The sequence below is a fragment of the Vulpes lagopus genome, chromosome 2, assembly GCF_018345385.1.
Source record: "Vulpes lagopus strain Blue_001 chromosome 2, ASM1834538v1, whole genome shotgun sequence".
In the NCBI taxonomy this organism is placed as follows: domain Eukaryota; kingdom Metazoa; phylum Chordata; class Mammalia; order Carnivora; family Canidae; genus Vulpes; species Vulpes lagopus.
The window spans coordinates 82,815,032-82,834,658 of NC_054825.1; the positions used below are offsets into that span (position 1 = coordinate 82,815,032).

The window sequence follows — 19,627 nt, forward strand, 5'->3', positions numbered from 1 at the left end:
GGCCTAAGGGAGCTGTGGGACACCACAAAGTGGACTAATACACAGATTATATGAGTCCAAGAAGAGTGAGATAAAGAGACAGAGAGATTATTTGAAGAAATCATATCTAAGAACTTCCCAAATTTAATTAAAGACATGAATATAAATAACCAAGAAGTTCAATGATCTCCAGGAGGAATGAACTCAAAGACACCCATACCAAGACATGTTGTAATCAATTGTCAGAAGCCAAACACAAAATAAGGATTTTGAAAGCCACAAGAGATAAGTGATTCATAACATACAAGGAATCCCCAATGAAATTATCAGCAGTTTTTGATCAGACACTTTAGAGACCAGAAAGCAGTGGGCCAATATATTTAAAGTGCTGGAAGAAAAAAAATATCAACTAAGAATCTGGTATCCAGCAATACTGTTCTAATGTGAGGGAAAAATTAAGACACTCTATGCTAGTATCTTGCAAAATAGATTTTAAATTAAAAAAAAGATTACAAGAGACAAAGAAGGACAATTTATATTAATATTCACAATACAAGAGAACTCTTAAAATTCAACAACAATCTGATTTAAAAATGGGCAAAAGACTTGAATAGTCTTTTCTTAAAAAAACAAAAACAAAAACAAACAAAAAAGAACCAGCCATGCAAATGGCCTATAAGCATGTGAAAAGATGCTCAACCTCACTAATCACTAGGAAAATGCAAATCAAAACCACAATGAAATGTCACCTCACACCCTTTAGAATGTCTACTATTTAGAAAAAAAAAAAGGAAAATAACAAGGGTTTCTGAGGATGTGGAGAAATTGGAACACAAAGGCGCTGTTGGTGAAAATGTAAAAATGACATGATTAGGAAAAGAACTGCCAGGAAACCAGTTTGGTAGTCCCTCAAAAAATTAAAAATGGAACCAGCATATGATTTAGCAGTTACACTTCAGGATATATTTCCAAAAAATTGAGAGCAGGGTCTTTTTTTTTTTTTTTTTTTTTTTTTTATTTATTTATGATAGTCACAGAGAGAGAGAGAGAGAGGCAGAGACATAGGCAGAGGGAGAAGCAGGCTCCATGCACCGGGAGCCTGATGTGGGATTCGATCCTGGGTCTCCAGGATCGCGCCCTGGGCCAAAGGCAGGCGCCAAACCGCTGCACCACCCAGGGATCCCGAGAGCAGGGTCTTGAAGATACATCTGTATACTTATGTTCATGGCAACATTATTCACAATACCTAAAGGTGGAAGTAACTCAAGTGTCCATCAATGGATGAAAGGTAGTAAAATGTGGTATACATACACAGAATATTATTCAGCCTAAAAAGGAAGGAAATTTTGACACATGCTATAACATGAATGAACTTTGAAAACATTGTGCTAAGTGAAATAAGTCAGTCACAAAAAGGTAATATATAGGTAGCTAGCATAGTCAAGAGTAGCCAAATTCATCAATATAGAAAGTAAAGTGATGACTGCCAGGGGCTACAGAGATGGGGAAATAGGGAGTTATTGTGTTCTTTCTCCAGCTTTACTGAAATACAGTTGATATTTAACATTGTGTGAGATCAAAATATAAAATGTGATTTGATACATGTATATATTAATGTTTACCACAATTAGGTTAACACATTCTTTAGTATAATTACTGTTTTATTGTTAATACGGTGAGAGCATTTAATATTCACTCCCATTGCAACTTTCAAGCAAACAATAGAGTATTGTTAACTATAGTCACCATGATATACATTAGATCTCTGGAACTTACTCCCTCTTATAACTAGAAGTTTGTATCCTTTGCCTAACTTTTGTCTCATTTCCCCCACCAACTATTATTCTCTCTGCTTCTATAAGTTTGGCATTTTTAGACTCTACTTATAAGGGAGATCATGCAGTTTTTGTCCTCTGCCTGGCTTAGTTCACTTAGCATAATGTTCTCAGGGTTCGTCCATGTTGTTGCAAATGGCAATATTGCTTTTTCATGGATGAATAATATTCCATTGAATATATGTATATAACACATTTCTTTATCCATTCATCTGTTAAAGGTCACTTCATTGTTTCTATGTCTTGGCTATTGTAGAAAATGCTGCAATAAACATAGAGGTGCAGATATCTTTTGGAAATAATGATTTCACTTCCTTGTGGATCATACGGTAGTTCTATCTTGAGGAAACTCCATACTGTTTTCGACAGTGACTGCACCCCTTTATATCCCCACCAACAGTAGAAAGGGTTTTCTTTGTATTCTCTTCAGCATTTGTTATCCCTTATCTTTTTGATAATTCCAGGAGATTTCCAGTGGGCGTGAGATATCATACAGTGGGTTTGATTTGCTTTTTCTTGCATTTACTTGATTAGTGATGTTTGGGGAAATGTCTATTTAGATCCATCGTCCCTTTCTCTCCCTTTTTAACTATTGAGTTGTGTGAATTCCTTACATATCTTTGGATATTAAGCCCTTATCAGATATAAGATTTGCAAATATTTTCTTCATTCTATAGGTTGCCCTTTCATTTTGTTTCCTTGGCTGTGCTGAGCTTTTTACCTTGAGGTAGTTCTACTTGTTGATCTTTGCTTTTTTTGTTTATGCTTCTGGTGTCATATCTAAAAAGTCCTTACCAACTCCAATGTCAAGATATTTCCCCGTTTTCTTCGACCGTTTTACAGCTTCAGGTCTTATGTTTAAATCTTTAATACATTTGAGTTAATTTTTGTGAATGGTGTAAGATAAAGGTTCAATTTTGCTCTTTTGCATATGAATATACAGTTTTCCCAACACCAGTTATTGAGGAGACTATCCTCTTTCCACTGAGTATTCAAGGCTGCTTTGTCAAATATTAGTTGACTATATACACATGATTTATTACTGGGCTTTGGAGTCTGTTCTACTGGTCTATGTGTTTGTTTTTATGCCAATAAAATAGCACAGTAAGTTTTGATTACTATAGCTTTCTAATATAGTGTGAAATCCGGAAGTGTGATGCTTCTGGCTTTGTTCTTTCTCAAGATTGCTTTGGCTATTTGGAATCTTCAGTAGCTCCATACAAATTTTAGGATCTATTTTTTTCTATTTCTATGAAGATACAATTTTAATTTTGATAAGCATAGCACTGAATCTGTAGATGGTTTTGGGTAGTATGAATATTTCAACTCTATTAACTCTTCCAATCCAAGAACACAGGATCTTTTCATTTATTTATGTTTTCTTCAATTTCTTCCCTTAATGTCTTATTATTTTTGGTGTACAGATCTTTCCCTTCCCTACTTTTATTAAATTTATTCCTAAGTATTTTATTATTTTTGGTACTTTGTAAATGAGATTATTTTTTAAATCATCATTAGTATACAGAAATAGAACTGACTTTTATATATTGATTTTGTATCCTGCAACTTTACTGAATTCACTTTTTTTTTCCAATTTTTATTTGAATTCTAATTAATTGGCTCCAGGTGTAGATTTAGTGATTTATCATTTACAATAATATCTACTGCCCATCATAGTAAGTGCTGTCATTAATATTCATTATTCATCTAGCCCATTTCCCCACCCATCTCCCTCCATCAATCTTTGTTCTATAGAGAACTCTAGCTATAGAGTTAAGAGTCTCTTATGGTTTGCCTCCCTCTTTTTTTTTCCTTCCCATATATTCATCTGTTTTGTTTCTTAAATTCCACATATGACTGAAATCATATGGTATTTGTCTTTCTCTGACTTATTTCACTTAGCATAATATACTCTAGCTCCATCCATGTTGTTGCACATGGCAAGAGCTCATCCTTTTTGATAGCTGAGTAACATTCCGTGTGTGTGTATGTGTGTACACTACATCTTCTTTAAAAATTTATTTGTCAGAAGAGAGAGAGCATGAGTAGGGAGGGGGGAAGGACAGAGAAAGAGGGAGAGGGAGAAGCAGACTTCCCACTGAGCAGAGAGCCCAATGTGGAGCTCAATCCCAGGACCTCAAAATCATGACCTGAGCTGAAGGCAGATGCTTAACCAACTGAGCCACCCAAGTATCCCTATACTACACCTTTATCAATTAGTGAATGGACATTTAAGCTCTTTGCATAGCTTAGCTATTGTTGATAATGCTGTTATAAATATCGGGATGGATGTGCCCTTTCAAATCTGTATTTTTGTATCCTGTGGGTAAGTACCTACTAGTATACATCCTGAGTTATAAGGTAGTTTTATTTTTAGCTTTTTGAGGAATTTCCATACCGTTTTCTAGAGTGGCTATACCAGTTTGCATTCTTACCAACTGTGTAAGAGGGTTCCCCTGTCTCCACATCCTCACCAACATCTGTTGCTTCCTGTGTTATTTTTAGCCATTCTGACAGGTGTGAGGTGGTGGTATCTCACCATGATTTTGATTTGTATTTCCCTGATGATGAGTGATGTTGAGCATTTTTTCATGTGTCTGTTAGCCATCTGAATGTCTTCTGTGGAGTAATGTCTATTCATATCTTCTGCCCATTTCTTAACTGGGTTATTTAGCTTTGGGTTTCATAGTTTTTTGGTGAAGTCCTTAGGATTTTCTTTATACAAGACACAGCAGCAGCAGCAAATGGAAACAATTTTAGTTCTTCCTTTCCAATTTGGATGCCATTTATTTCTTTGCTTGACTAATTGCTCTGGCTAAGACTTCTAGTAGTACATTGAATAGGAGTATGGAGAGTGGACACCCTTGTCTTTTCCCTGATCTTAGAGGGATTCTTCAAATTTCTATCAGTATGCTTTTAGCTGCAGGCTTGCCATATATGGCCTTCATTATGTTGAGATATGTCCCTTTTATATTGACTTTATTCATAGTTTCTATAATGAAAGTATGTGGAATTTTGTCAAATGCTTTTTCTGCATCTATTGAAGTGATTTTATGATTTTCATATTTCATTCTATTAATATGGTGTATCACATTTTTGTATTACTTATGTTGAAAAATTCTTGCATGCCAGGGCAAATTCCATTTAATCATGGTCTCTTATCCTTTTAATATGCTATTGAATTTGGTTTGCTAGTATTTTGTTAAGAACTTCTATGTCTGTATTCATCAGGGATATTGGCCTGTAGTGGTTGTTTTTTTCCCTTGTGGTATCCTTATTTAACTAGCATCAAGGTAACCCTAGCTCCATTAAATGAATTTGGGAATGTTCCCTCCTCTTAAATATTTTGGATGAGTTTAAGAGGGATTGGCATTGGGATCCCTGGGTGGCGCAGCAGTTTGGCACCTGCCTTTGGCCCAGGGCGCGATCCTGGAGACCCGGGATCGAATCCCACGTCGGGCTCCCGGTGTATGGAGCCTGCTTCTCCCTCTGCCTATGTCTCTGCCTCTCTCTCTCTCTCTCTGTGTGACTATCATAAATACATTTAAAAAAAAAAAAAAAGAGGGATTGGCATTAACTCTTCCTTAAATATTTGTAGAATTTATCTGTAATTCATCTGGTTCAAGCTTTCCTTTGCTGGGAATTTTTTGATTACTGATCCAATCTCCTTAATCATTATTGGTCTTGGTAGGTTCCCTATTTCTAGAAATCCATGGATTTATCTTACGTTGTCCAATTTGTTGTCATATACTTATTCATAGTAGCCTCTCATAATCTTTTGTATTTCTGTGGTATCACTATAATGTCTCCTCTTTCTTTTCTAAAAATATGGAGTGCTTCAGGAATTTGCATGTCATCCTTGTGCAAGAGCCATGCTAATATTCTCTGTATTGCTCCAATTTTAGTATAGGTGCTGCCAAAATGACCGCAAGCAAAATTATTGTTTAATGGGTGTAGAGTTTGAGTTTTGCTAGATAAAAAGGGTTCTGGAGGTGGGTGATAGTGATGGTGGAATAACAATATGAATATACTTAATACTACTGACTGTACATTTTAAATGGTTAAGATAGTAAACCTTATGTTCTATATATTTTACCATAATAAAAAAAATTAGGAAAAAAGAGACCCTTGGAGGTTAAGAAAAGGGAAATCTTGTTCAGGGAACTAGTCAATCTGGTTGGAGCAGAGGCATCATTAGGGACAGAAAAGGGAAAGGGGAATTTTAAAAGATGCATTTGGGATCATAAAAGAGCTCAGCACAAAAAGCTAAAAACTTACTTCAAATTTAATAGGCAAAAGGTTTTGAGGACAGAAGTCACATGATCTGAATTTTCCTTAAGATAATAGGCCATTAGGGTATAGAATGTACTAGAATGATAAGAGACTAAATACAGGGAATCATTAGAAAGCTGTTGCAATAGCTCAGATTAAAGGAAACAAGGATTGGCCTAGGGCACTACCAGACAGTATGGAAAAATGGAAATACTGGAATGCTTGTTAATGTTTTCTTTATTCTTTTTTTTTTTTTTTTAAGATTTCATTTACTCATTTGAGAGAGAAACAGAGAGAGAGAGAGAACACACACGAGCAGGGTGGAGAGGAATAGGGAGAAGCAGACACCCCTATGAGCAGGGAGCTTGGGGCTCGATTCCAAGACTCTGGGATCATGACCTGAGTGGAAGGCAGACAGATGTTTAAGCATCTGAGCCACCCAGGTGCCCCTGATTTCTTTATTTTTTATCAGGTTACCAGTAGTTGTCCCAGTAAGTAATTTAAAAGGCAATCTTCAAAAGTGAGACCCTACTACATGTAACATGTAGCCATATTTATTCTCTCTTGGCACAATCTTTAAATAATAGATGGTTAATAGGAGGTAGGTTATTGAAGAAGAGCTGAGAAGTGTAAAATAACAGTTTAATGAATGGAAATTTAGTGCTATCTGCTGGCAATAGTAATAAAGGCTTTCTTTGAGTATCAAACCGAGACCATTAGATAGATCTACAAATTGGTACAATTAATATAAGCAAAACCATACCAATTATCAACAAAAACATATCCTTGAAAAAGACCAAGAAGGATGAGAAACCACATCTAAAAAATTATTTTAATGCATTATATATAAAGAATAAGTATTTGACAATTCTTCTCTATCATTTGCTTCCATTAATGTCTGAAATACCTAGGTATTAAACACAATACATCACATCACTTGAAACATTTAGCCCAAGTCTTTTCAGATCACCACAACTGGTAGAAGAAGTACATTAAATAGAATTCTGGTGTTTGGGATTTTTTAAACAGTCCTGATAACATATTTCCCTTCTGTCTCTATTAATCTTGAAAGTCCATCATATATCCAAATATATGCACATTTAAACTATATCTTTCAGACCGTTTGCTATATCCAATAAAGACTACAAAATGCTTTGTTAGAACACACACCCTAAAATCTTAAAAAAAAAGGAACACCTGGGTGGCTCAGGTTTAGCGCCTGCCTTCAGCCCAGGGTGTGATCCCAGGATCCTGGGATCAAGTCCCACATCGGACTCCCTGCGTGGAGCCTGCTTCTCCCTCTGCCTGTGTCTCTGCCTCTCTCTCTGTGTCTCTCATTAATAAATAAATACGATCTTAAAAATAAAGTCTAGACCTGGCTTAAACCACTTCCGCAGTTCTGCTACATCAACAATCACTTTAAGCTCTTAGGACTTCATACACATTAACCTCATTTAGCTATCTTATTGACGTAAAAAGGAAAATTTTAAATCCTAAACTAACACGTGGCTCTATTTTGCGATTTTCTCACACAGTTTCCAAATTATGGAAACACGGGACAACAATTTTCTGTTCACTGGTAAGAAGTCAGAAAACTAAAGTTTGATTGTTTAGTCACCTTTAGTCATCTTTGACTCACCACTACCCTTGTATCCCTAAGCAAGTTATGCTATTCTCTCTCCAGGTTCCTTTTCCCAGTGGAAATATATTCACATTGAATTTGATGATTTCTGTGTTACCTTCCTGGACTGATTTCTGTGATTTCACAACTCATATTCACTTTCCTAATAAATGTATCCACAGGAGATGAAAAATAATAAAATGGTCTTGAACTTAGAGTTGACAGTGGATCTTACACAGTGATCTTCTACAAAGTCCTTCCAGATAAAGTAAGTTCATGTTCATGATTGAATTGTCCACCACCTATTTCCTTACCTTTTAGGATTATTACAAGGGATCCAGTTTACTCCAGGGTCTGGGATATCCTCCAAGTATGGGTAGATAGTTTCCCTGCTAAAGTTCCAGCCATAAATACCATCTTCTGGAGTCACAATAATATGTGCACCCTGTTAAAAATGTAGCTCAATTAAAATATTTCTCAGGTAAGAAAACAATCCAAGAGAGGGTCTGAGAAACTGAATGGATTAGCAACAGCCATCTAGGCCTTTTCTTTCTTTCAATCTTAATGTTTTGTGTTCTGTATTTTTATATATTTTTTTCACAATTGCATAGTCTAATCCCACCACCACCTTTTCTCTATAACATTTTCATTCTTTCATAAACATCAATAGCTTATTGAAAGGTTTGTTATCCACTGCGGCTGTTAAGCATAAAACCAATTCTCAAAATCGCTCCCCCCTTCCCCCACCCCACTTCAGTCAAGTGTTGTATTACAGGATTGATTTATACTCAAATTCTCCATTTTACTTCCTCCTCTGCTCCAACCTTCCCTGCTCTCCAAATCACTCTGTAAAAGTGATTCTGGCTTCTCAGGAGAGCACTCAGACACGGATTCCCAAAAGAGTGCCAAGCCCAGAGGTACACCATGAGCTCACTGGGGCCCCTTCAGATGGGAGAGTCACCCTGAAAGCTGCTGCAGCTTTTAAGAAAATAGTTGGACTAAGGATGAAAAAGGACCTCAGAATTCTTCATAGTATTTAAAATGTTTGTATTATATAAGAATGTATATTGGTAGATAGGAGTTATATGTATGTATTCATGACTCATCACACTTCATATAATCTTCCTCTATACCTGACCTACAAATACCTTGTTTAAATCATATCCATTCAGGGACGCCTGGGTGGCTCAGTGGTTGAGCATCTGCCTTCAGCTCAGGGCGTGATCCTGGGATCTGGGATTGAGTACCCCATCGGGGTCCCTGCATGGAGCCTGCTTCTCCCTCTACCTGTCTCTCTCTCTCTCTCTCTCTGTCTCTCATGATTAAATAAATCTTTAAAAAAAAAATCATATCCATTCAAACCAGACCTTTATACTTAACCCTTCATTCAACCCAAGAACTCACTACACATTAACATATATAGTTTATCTTGTAATTAGAATGAAATATGAAGTACATAATACATATTGTTAAGTAATTTGCAACTTAACTTTATTTTGGTGTTATGAACTAATCCAAAAACCCACACAAGGCTAAGAGCACAAACGTATACCAAGGCTACTAATACTCACTGCACAGTACCTGGTCCTGATCCTCTTATCCTCCACTCTCTACGTATAGTGAAAGAGAGCAGCAGAGCTGTTGAGCGTATAGCAAGTTCCTCAAAGATCTCCTGCCCCTTAATGATGATGAAGCTATTATTTTCTTAATTTTATCTCACAATTAGGGAAGTAGAACAGTATCCTTGCTGTAACAATTTTGAGAAGGAGGTAAGAGGTAGGAGTACAACAAAGTTGTTGGCTACCTAACATACATGTTTTCCAAAAGTATAATTGAACTTGACAGGGACCCTGTCTCCTAAGACCCCATCTTTCTCTTGGTGGAATCCAGAGTGCTTGAGAGAAGGTACCTGGTTTGCTGCTGAAGTGATTGCTGCCTCCAACAGGTCCAGATTTTGGTTCATTAATGCCAATGCTTCTTCATGGGACACTGGTACTAGGGTGGCATTAGGCAATTTCACTGCATGTTCATAAACAGCTGCAATAAATGTATCCCGGGAGCTGACTTTTAAGACACAGAGAACCAAAACTGCCACATAAACCAGTAACTGAGAGGTAATCATGCTGAAGTCAGATGACTGCTGATAAAGATAGCAAGTCTTGATATGTAGAGAGAGAAAACACAATTAATCATGTGATTCCCAAGAGTTAGTACCTTAAAATAAATTATTAAATCTACTCAAAGCAAGCCTTATAGTTTTGCACTATAGACATAGATGTAAACAAATCTTATATAACAAAGGACCCTTATTGCAGGGATTTATGAGGATCTAAAAAGGAAATGTATGTTTTAGTTTGCTAGGGTTGTCATCCCAAAGTACCCCAAACTGGGCAGTTTAAACAACAGAAATTTATTATCTCACAGTTCTCGAGGCAAGAAGTTTCAGAGGAAAGTGTCGGCAAAGTCGTTCCTCCTGAGGGACTGCAAGGGAAGGATCTTTTCAAGCCCCCTCTCTCTGCATAGATCTCTGTCTTCTCCCTGTGTCTGCAAATGGTGTTCTCACTGTGTGCATATCTGAGTCCAAATTCCCCCTTCTTACAAGGACACCAGTCATTGGATTTACTGCCTATCTTCCTCCAGAATGACCTCATTTTAACTTCTATCTGAAACAATCTTATTTCCAAGTGAGGTCACATTCTAAAGGTACAGGTGTGGTTGGAACCAGAATAGGTATGATCATATTAACTGTCATTAACTAATTGCCAAGACACTCTGTGTGGACAAGCTTAAGAGTTAAAATCTTAGGGAGGTCCTAGTGTCAGAGAGGCCCTCAGACTTTTGTGAGATTTCCCTCTAGGAACCCTACCAGATCCTCTGGGAGAACAATGGAGACAAAAATCCCTCTGCCTCATACTTCCTACAGTGGGAAGAAAAATATTCCCAACTTTGAAATAAGCCCAGAGCATTTTGTTCTCCTCAACCAAAGGCTGTCCTCAAGGGAACCCATTTACCAAAGCATAATTAGCCTGGGCAAAGGGAAAACTGCAACTGTAGCCCTCCAAGCCTTCCTGTTTCAACTTAGGGGAAAAGAAAAAAGTTGAGAAACCCTAGCAAAGGTTACAGCACAGGGGCCCAGGCTCAAGACAAGATAGAAACTTAATCACTGGACTTTATAACCCTTCTCCTGTCCTCACATGTTACCATCTCATCAGTCTGTAATTGTGGCCTACTTAGCATGTACTAGTCAAGAGAAGGTCTTCAGATGAACACCTGCAAGATTTGAGGTAGAATGCCATTGGTTGAAACTGCGACTGGACGGGGACCAACAGCTTCCACTCTGGTGCCTGAGCAGCGTCCTCTGATCACTACTGTCACTACATTAGCTTTGCTAAGCCACCAACTGAGTGCCAAGCTACCCAAATGTAGCCTTTCTGCTCATACAAAGGAGAAAACATGGGGAAATTGTCTCTGGGGGAAGAAACAATTTACTTCTACCCTTTCAACATCTTCCGGCTGGTATGGAGATTAAATTGACATGAGACATACTAACAGGAGAAAAAAATAAACTTTTATTGAGTGTGCACGGAAGCCCAAAAATGAAATTGAGACCTAAAGAAACAACCAAGGCAGGCATTTTCAGACAACAACAAGGTTCAGACTACTTTTTAGGTAAAGAGACAATAAATCTGGGATGAATTGACAAGACAAATGGACAGGGCCATCCAGGTGCCCCAGCTTATGTATTTTCAAAGTTAAGCCTATGGTTCAATTAATCATGCAATAAATAAGAGGTATTTTTATGAAAACAAAAGAAAAGCAATGGTTAAGATTAGATAAATTATAAAACTGGTTTCTGAGTTCTGAGAGTAGCTAGTTTAGAAGATTTTTAGTTATCAGGCTAAAAGCATCTTCAAATAGGGTGAGGGCAGGCAGTGGCAATCCGGCAGACTCTTTTGGTTTGTAGGTCAAGTCTGTCTGGTGACCTGAGTGACAACAGGCATGAGGATGATCTATATATGAGTTGTTACGGTGATTTCTCTCAAGTTTACATAAAGCTGTGTATATTTAGTTTGCAGAGCTCCAAGAAAAGAGGAATTTTTACTTATGAAGTGATTCCATGTCAAAATTACAGGAAAAAATTAGAAATGTTAATTAGGAGTTGTGACCAGACATTGAAGGAAACTAGAAAAAAACAGGATCTAGTCTCATCAGATCTAGAATCTGATATCCATAAAGGTACATAAAGGTATGTTACTTAAATATAATTTTTCTCTTTATAAACACTCTCACTTTATTACCAAAGGTAGCCAAATTAAGACTGATTCATTTATAAAATAAATATGGCGGGGGTGGGGGGAGCAACCTTGGCCTGATTATATATAGAAGTTCAGCAAGAATAGCAATTGATCATTTTAGACTCTTAAATCTGCTTTGTTGGAACTTTTTATAAGGAATCTCTACATTGAACTTTTAACAGCCTCTTGAGGCCAGAAGCCAAGCCAAATATTTGCCACCAGACTGCATGTAATACTTATATATTTGGGTTAGTTCCTCTCTTGTTGAGGTCTGCAAAACATTCTGAGTTTCCCACACCTGCCAAGAAGTGGCATTCTTTACCTGGAATGTTTAGTATTACTTATTTGACAATACTTCCCATGTAACAAGTCCAATTAGTTTAATGTCTCTGTTTTATGATGAGAAACAAAATCATTGAAATGTTAGACTATAGTCAAAAGATGTTATTTTAGAATTTTATTTTGGGGGGCACTTGGCTGGCTCTGTCAGACTGACTCTTGATCTTGAGGTGATGAATTCAAGCCCCGTGTTGGGTATAGAGATTACTTAAACATAAAATCTTAAAATAATAATAATAATTTGATTTTGGGAAATTTGTCAAAAAATATCAAAAGCTTCAAGCATTTAATTAAAGAAGGATCACAGATCATTATAAAACTATGTAATGATTTAGAGAAAGTGACAATAAAAGATTTTAAAGGTAAGTAGAGAAGGTTACATAATTGTAAACAAATCTTAGCTCTTTTAATATTAAGGAATATCTTCTTGAATGAGCAAAGATTTGATGAAAACAGAGCATAAAATCTTTTTCTAGGCAGATTACATAAGAAAATTTTGTTTATGATTTCTAATAAAAAGCAAACCAATCATCTAAGAAAGCTTTTTTAACAGAGAAAAATCAAATTCTAATTTTCCAACAATATTCTTTTGATACTAAAACTAACTCTTCAATATACTTATCCTAACCTTAGCTAAATATAAAATTTTTTTCGAAGGAGTTTTTTTTCATAAATCATGTTGTAATATTTATTTTTTATTTTTTACACTTGGTTTTTAAGTTTTCCCTTTCTAAATAACTAGATTCACTTCAGGAAGAATTATTTTTGCCCTCAACAAAAATGTATTGCCATTCGTCATACTGTTTCTTACCAAAAACATATACCTCACAGGGTTGTTTCCCTTATAATTTTTAGCAGCTTTAGTCAAATATGTTAATTATAACTTTTAATCCTTAGAAACTTTAATTTCTAGTGAAAACTAAGTAGTAAGCAACAGTGAATTGTCTGTTTTCCCAGCATTTTTTAGATTGGCAAATTTATGACTATATTTCATAATTTCTAGAAACAGGTGTTTCTTCATAGTACAATCTTTTATTAAAAAAGAACAGAACATCTTTACTAGCAGACCCAAATTTTTAGTTTCTCTAGAGTAATAAGGAAACCACAAGTAGATAAATGTATGTTCAGCATTTAATGTTTATTATTTCATGTTATTTGAAAATGACCTAGATATTCAGTGAACTTAACCTTATCACTTATCACTTAGCAAACCTTCAAGGTTTCAAGTTGCCAAAAAGATTTGGGGAAACTATTTTAAACGTTTACCTAAAAATCTTTTTAAAATTATATCTATTCAATTTACTTCTTAACAATTAGGCTTAGATTACCAAAAACTATATGAGACAGCAAAGGCAGTTATCCTCCCAAGCTAATTATATATTTTTTAAAAACAGAGATAGTATCAGCTTGACTTTTAAAGATGTGCCTATTTTAATGAAACCAACCACCTTAAATTCACTTAAACACTGAGTATTTTCCCAGATCATGGGAACTTGAAAATAAGCGCTCGCTTTTAAACCAAGTAAACATAAACAGGGCTCTTTTACAAATTAATTTTAGTAATACCATCCAGATGTATAAAAATATCTCACACTTACAACATGTATATTGTTAAAGAAGAAAACCACAGGCCCAATATGGCATTACTTTGGTTAAGACTCCAAGCCAATAAACCAAGACTTAGTACCTAAACTAACTGCTGTTTCAACTCCCCAAGAATGTAACCTTTAGTCTGGCAACACAAAAAGTGTTGAAATTTCCTGGTCAACACAAAAAGTTTATTGATAGACCCCTTCCATTTCCCTTAGAAGGGCAAACTGCCTACAACAATGGATTCCTTGCTAATAACTGTCTTTTTCCACTCCATCTCTACCTTTAAAAACAGTTCCTTTTCTGTAGCCCTTTGGGAGTTCCTTTCTAATTGATAGAGGAGATGCTGCCCACTTCATAAATTGATTAATAAAGCCAATTAGATCTTTAAAATTTACTCTGTTGGATTTTTGTTATTTAACAATGTGAACATACATACAAACATACTCACAGATGTAAACAAAGATCTTACAGCTTTTGTTTTGTGGAGAGAACATTATAGGCCTGATTTTTATAGACCTTTTCTTCCTCTCTTTTTTCCTTCTGGTGAAAAACGTTTTTTTGAAGTTTATATTTCAAAGAATGGCCCTTAGGTCCTAGGGAAGAGGGGGGAGAAAATTGATACCACAAAGGCACAAAGAAAGTACCCAAGTTTTCTCCAATTTGTACTTTTGGGACATATTGTCCTCTTAGCAGAGATACTAGAGCCTGGGCATAAAAGTCCTTTTAGCAACTTATATCTTTTTATTAAGTAAGTTCCTTGCCCTGTGTGGAGCCCATCTCAGGGCTTGAACTCCCAACCCTGAGATCCAGACCTGAGCTGAGATCAAGAGTCCAAAGCTGACCCTGAGATCCAGACCTAAGCTGAGGATCAAGAGTCTGGAAGCTAGCTAAAAGCAATTTATATTTTTAAAAGGCCTCTTCTCCTCCCTTTTTTCTTCAGTCTTAAGCAATTGTGGATTGTGTTTACATGTCAAAGACATGATGAAACTTATAACTCTAAAGGACAGAGAAAGCGTGCAAGTTGTTTTTTGTTTTTTGTTTTAAGAAATTTGGGATAATTGCTATTTTAAAAAATATTTATTTTCTTAGGTACAGAACAATTTTGTTCCAATATCCTGATCTTTTATGTCTATAAAGCATTGAGCGGAATAGGCAAGATTTTGAGATCAGTAAAGTAGGTGGGTTTTGACTTGTTTTTAGAGTTGCATTTCTAGTTGTATAGAGAATTGTAACACAAAGTCAATTCTCTTTAATTCCCCCAAAGATTTGGATTGTAGCCTGAATATCAAGGGATTGACCTGCCTTTTTTACTAATATATATATATATATATATATATATATATATATATATATATATATCAGGGAGATGTTTAACTAAAATGGAGATCAAAAGTCTTATGCCTTCGTAAACTCTGTATAAAGCATTTTAGTAAAAGTTTCTTTTCTAAGTACGTAATTTAACCTTGGGCTTTTTATTATTATTAGGCCCTGAGAATCATCCTTCCACTGATTAATTGCAGGAGGGCTTAGGAGAAATTTTGGTGATCTGTTTCCTCTGTGAAGGGGGGCTGGGCTCCAGGGGGCCTTCTGGTTTGCCTAATAATCATAATATAATCAGGAGCTGAAAGAAACTTTCCTTAGCAGCCAGTCAAGTTCTCTGTGATTGGGGTTTCGAACAGCCATTAACATTTCTAAATCCTCTAAATTTGGTAGGATCTTTTGAAAGTGGAGGAAAAGGGGCTTTATAATTTAAAAGATCTGTTCCTGTTCAAGAGACAAGATGAATTCTGTGTGTGTGTGTGTGTGTGTGTGTGTGTGTGTGTGTGTGTGTGTGTGTTGGGGGGCGGGCGGGGAGGTGGGTGGGGAGATGCGCAGTTCTAAGATCCATCTGCCAAGGTCATTGCATAGAAATGCCTAAAGCTGGCAGAGCCGGATTACAGCAAAGCAAGCCCTACTCCCTGTCCCAGGTACTTCTGCTAAATTTACTTCTTGGCTTCCAGCATTTAGAAGAATAGCCTGTATACTTTGAGCTTGAGATTAAGCTGGACTGCTGTCTAAAATAAATCTTATAAGGAAAGGGAAGTTAAAACTGACAGATCGGGTCAGATTTTAAGAAGGGAAATTTGCAATGGATATAGACATTAATTTTTGCCTTAAGTCTAATTTCTGTTCTTTATCTTGTCAAAGGAGTCCTTTTAAAGCTAGCCTTATACTAATAAAACAATTAAAAGTTCACCATAAAGACTTTTTTTTTTAATTTAGCCAATTCATCTTTCGGCCATTGATCTTACTATTTAATTATTAATTAATAGTAACTCAAACCAATAAACCTTTTTATGCTTTGACCAAAGATACAAGAGGGCATCCCTAGAGAGGGATCTAGTTTGATGAAAACCCCATGATCCAAAAGTCTACTCCCAAGAATAGTCCAAGAAAGCAAAGACCTTCAGGGCCAGGTGGGAAGAATGATGTGGTGTATCAGGTGTCTCCAGTCTCCCATAAAAGGGTGAAGCTTCCAGTCCCAGACCCGCCAATCTGTGACAGTGGGCAGGTGCTACTGGAATGGGATTTTTCGAGCACTAACAAGCAATGAAGGCTGAGATGACAAAGGCTCCTACAGTCTAGGAGCTCTTAGGACAAACTCCCCTGAGAGCTGGCACAACTGGACAAAGAAAATGCTGCTTATAAATGGATGTCTCCGATCCCCAGTCTATTCAACTGGCTACCGAAGTGCACCCCAGTAAATGCACCCAAGTAAACATACCCTCCAGATGGCAGAAACCAGAGAGAATATCCTCATTGGTCACAAAGCCAAGTTCCTAGGACATAGAACAAGATAAAAAGAAAAACTTCATCCAGTTTTTACAAGGGACCCACAGCAAAGTATGTCTAAACAGACACTGCCTGATGAGAAGCATGAACCCAGCACTGTGTGAGGCCCACTTGAACAGCTGCGAGGGCCTATGCCTGCCTTCTGATTTATGGTAATCCCCTTTAAGACAAACAACACAAAAGACACCACAAAGGAAAACAAAAGCCATCTTCTGGGAGGAAATGGATCACTAACCAAACAGTACTCTACCAAATTTTTACCAAGAGTCGCTAAACTAAAGGAATTAGTTCTACAAATATTTTCTCCTGCTAATTTGAGAGAAAGAGAAAAAAAATGTCATCACTCTCCCTCCACCAGACCCCACAGACAGAGATTCCAGGAGGCTGAGAGGGTGAGAATCTTACCTTCTGCTGGCTGGCTGTATGTCAGATCTCCCGAGATCTCAAAGCTGCAGACTCTTCAGAGCAAATATCCAGCGGAAGCTGCTCCAGCTGGCGGGGCCAACTGCAGGGGAGGAACCACTTCCTCTGCTGTCAAGGATCTCCAGCTGATAGAAGAATGAAAGGGACAGGAGACAGATGAATGCGGGGGGAAGAAATAAAGAAATGACCACAGGCAGGCAGTTTCTATACTTCTTAGACAAGGAGGCAATAAATCTGAAGAATTGACAGGACAAAGAAAACGACTTGGAGAGCTTCAATTAGTAAGGGATTCTGGACAGAATTGGGGCCTGGTGGTAAATCCATAAAAAGTAACAAGGGTTGTTTATACAGCCTTTTTGACGATAAATTTCCCAAGCCTGACAAGAAGAATCTCTTTACCTCCTGGTGCAGAGAGGCCACCTTTTACAGAAGATATTTATTTCTTGTCTTCTGAAGACAAGGAGAAGTCACTGTTTTTTTGCACTGGCTGCTTCTTAAGGAACTTTTATTTAAAATAATCAATATGCCGGGATCCCTGGGTGGCGCAGCGGTTTGGCGCCTGCCTTTGGCCCAGGGTGCGATCCTGGAGAGCCGGGATCGAATCCCACGTCCGGCTCCCGGTGCATGGAGCCTGCTTCTCCCTCTGCCTATGTCTCTGCCTCTCTCTCTCTCTCTGTGTATGACTATCATAGATAAATAAAAATTTAAAAAAATATATTTAAAAATAAAATAAAATAATCAATATGCCAAAGTGGCACAGTTCGGAGTGGCCTGCCCTGGAACCCAACAAAACTGTTCTGTGGAAAGGAGCCTTGATTAATACCACCAGACTCTGCAAGGATGCAGAGGATTCCTCTCTAGAGGGAGACGGGGACATCCCACTGCCGGGGTAGGAAAGAAACCCACCGTGTTGGGACACTCACTGATAGCACCCCAGAGGTAGCAGGCCCCCGAAGGAACTCGACAGGGAGTTGTGCCCCACCCCCAGGGGAAAGATCCAGAGATAGGGAAGAACAAAGACTAAATAGGGTGGGTGCTGCCTCTTGCACTTCTCTGACCCTAGTACCTAGCAGAGTGCCTGGTACTCAAAGGACCCAAGGCATCACTTAAGGAATTTTGCCTAGGACTGCCACTTGTGGGACCCCGGAAATTTAACAAAAACCCCCCACCCCTGGACAGGCAGAGCAGGACCGATTCCACTTTGGGCTGCCCCCGCCACCTCCCCTATGACCCCACATGACCTGCTTATGGCTTAAGGCCCTGCCCCGCCCTGGTCGGGCCGCGGGGCGCACCCTAATCGGAAATGGGCTCCTAACAACGTGACCCTGCGCTGTGCCCCCAAAACTGTGCACCGCTTCTGACACAGTACCCGGCCAGCCCAGGTGGGTGCTGCAGGGCGAGGTGTGATTCCATCGGCCACCTGCGCGTGCACCGACACGCCTGTGCGACTTTCTGCGTATCCCACGGGCCACCGGCCCCATAAAGCTGCGCCTCTAGGTCTCGGTCCGAGCCCCTGCTCCGCTGTGTCGGGCGCGCTTGGACCCAGGCTCGAGCTGGTAATCAACCCTCGTGTGTCTGCATCGGGGTCGGCTCCTCGGGGGTTTCTCGGATTTGAAGTCTTGGGCACAACACCACTCACTTGCCAGAGGACTTTGGAGACTTTACTTCCCTTATGCCCTCAGTCATCCAGCTAACCCAGTTGATCCAGTTGATGCTCTCTGATTCAAGGGAAGTCAGTGCCAGAAAACCAATCATGGAATTACAGGGTTGGAATTTCAGTCCCAACCCTGACTTCAGGGGAGGAGACAGGGCCTGGAAATTGAATGAAGAGCCAATGGCTGATAACTCAATCAAGTGTGCCTATATGATGAAGGGGTTGGGAGTACTTCTGAGTTGGCGAACAAGTGGATATCTGGGGAGAGTGGTGCGCTTGGAGAGGGCATGGGGCTCCGGACCCCTTCCCTTGCCCTGTGCATCCCTTCCATCTGACTGGTCCTGAGTTATATTCTTTTTAATTAAAATGATGTTAAGAAGAAAACTATAGGCCCATGATAACATCACTTAGGGCCCCAAGTCAGTAAAGGGCCCCAAGATTTCATGCCTCACCTGTCTGTAATTTCAACACCCCAAGAATTCACCACCAATCAACACAAATTCCTGGTCAAGGGCAGCCCGGGTGGCTGAGTGGTTTAAGCGCAACCTTCAGCCCAGGGCGGGATCCTGGAGACCCGTTATGGAGTCCCGCGTTGGGCTCCCTGCATGGGGCCTGTTTGTGTCTCTGCCTCTCTCTCTCTCTGTCTCTCATGAAAAAATAAATAAAATCTTAAAAAAAAAAAAAAAAAGAAAGAAAGAAAGAAATTCCTGGTCAATTCTAGAAAATTTACTGGTAGGTAACCTTGCCTAAACAATGCATCCTCGCTAATAAATTCCTTTTTTCG

The 19,627-nt window shown here is 38.3% G+C and overlaps 2 protein-coding genes and 1 non-coding gene across 8 annotated transcripts in view; all 3 read right to left on the minus strand.

Annotated features, from left to right (window-relative positions):
- VNN1 (vanin 1) overlaps positions 1 to 17,310 on the minus strand; it is a 29,658-nt gene extending 12,348 nt beyond the window's left edge. The window contains exons 1-4 of one of the 6 annotated variants that reach the window (XM_041743868.1): positions 17,172 to 17,310; positions 16,699 to 16,753; positions 9,617 to 9,865; positions 8,022 to 8,152 (exon numbers count right to left, since the gene is read on the minus strand). In XM_041743868.1, coding sequence (XP_041599802.1) covers positions 8,022 to 8,152; positions 9,617 to 9,865; positions 16,699 to 16,734 — 416 coding nt within the window. In that variant the 5' untranslated portion in view covers positions 16,735 to 16,753; positions 17,172 to 17,310. Of the gene's footprint in view, positions 1 to 8,021; positions 8,153 to 9,616; positions 9,866 to 14,382; positions 14,530 to 16,698; positions 16,754 to 17,171 lie in introns of those variants that run through there. The other 5 variants (XM_041743873.1, XM_041743871.1, XM_041743872.1 and 2 more) reach the window with 5 other exon arrangements.
- LOC121485909 lies at positions 5,637 to 5,740 on the minus strand. Its single transcript, XR_005986413.1, has one exon. It is a non-coding gene; the product is annotated as a U6 spliceosomal RNA (small nuclear RNA).
- VNN3 (vanin 3) overlaps positions 14,496 to 19,627 on the minus strand; it is a 35,688-nt gene continuing 30,556 nt past the window's right edge. The window contains 3 exon segments of the mRNA XM_041732204.1: positions 14,496 to 14,527; positions 16,699 to 16,753; positions 17,172 to 17,314. The gene's annotated coding sequence lies outside the window, so the exon portion shown is untranslated.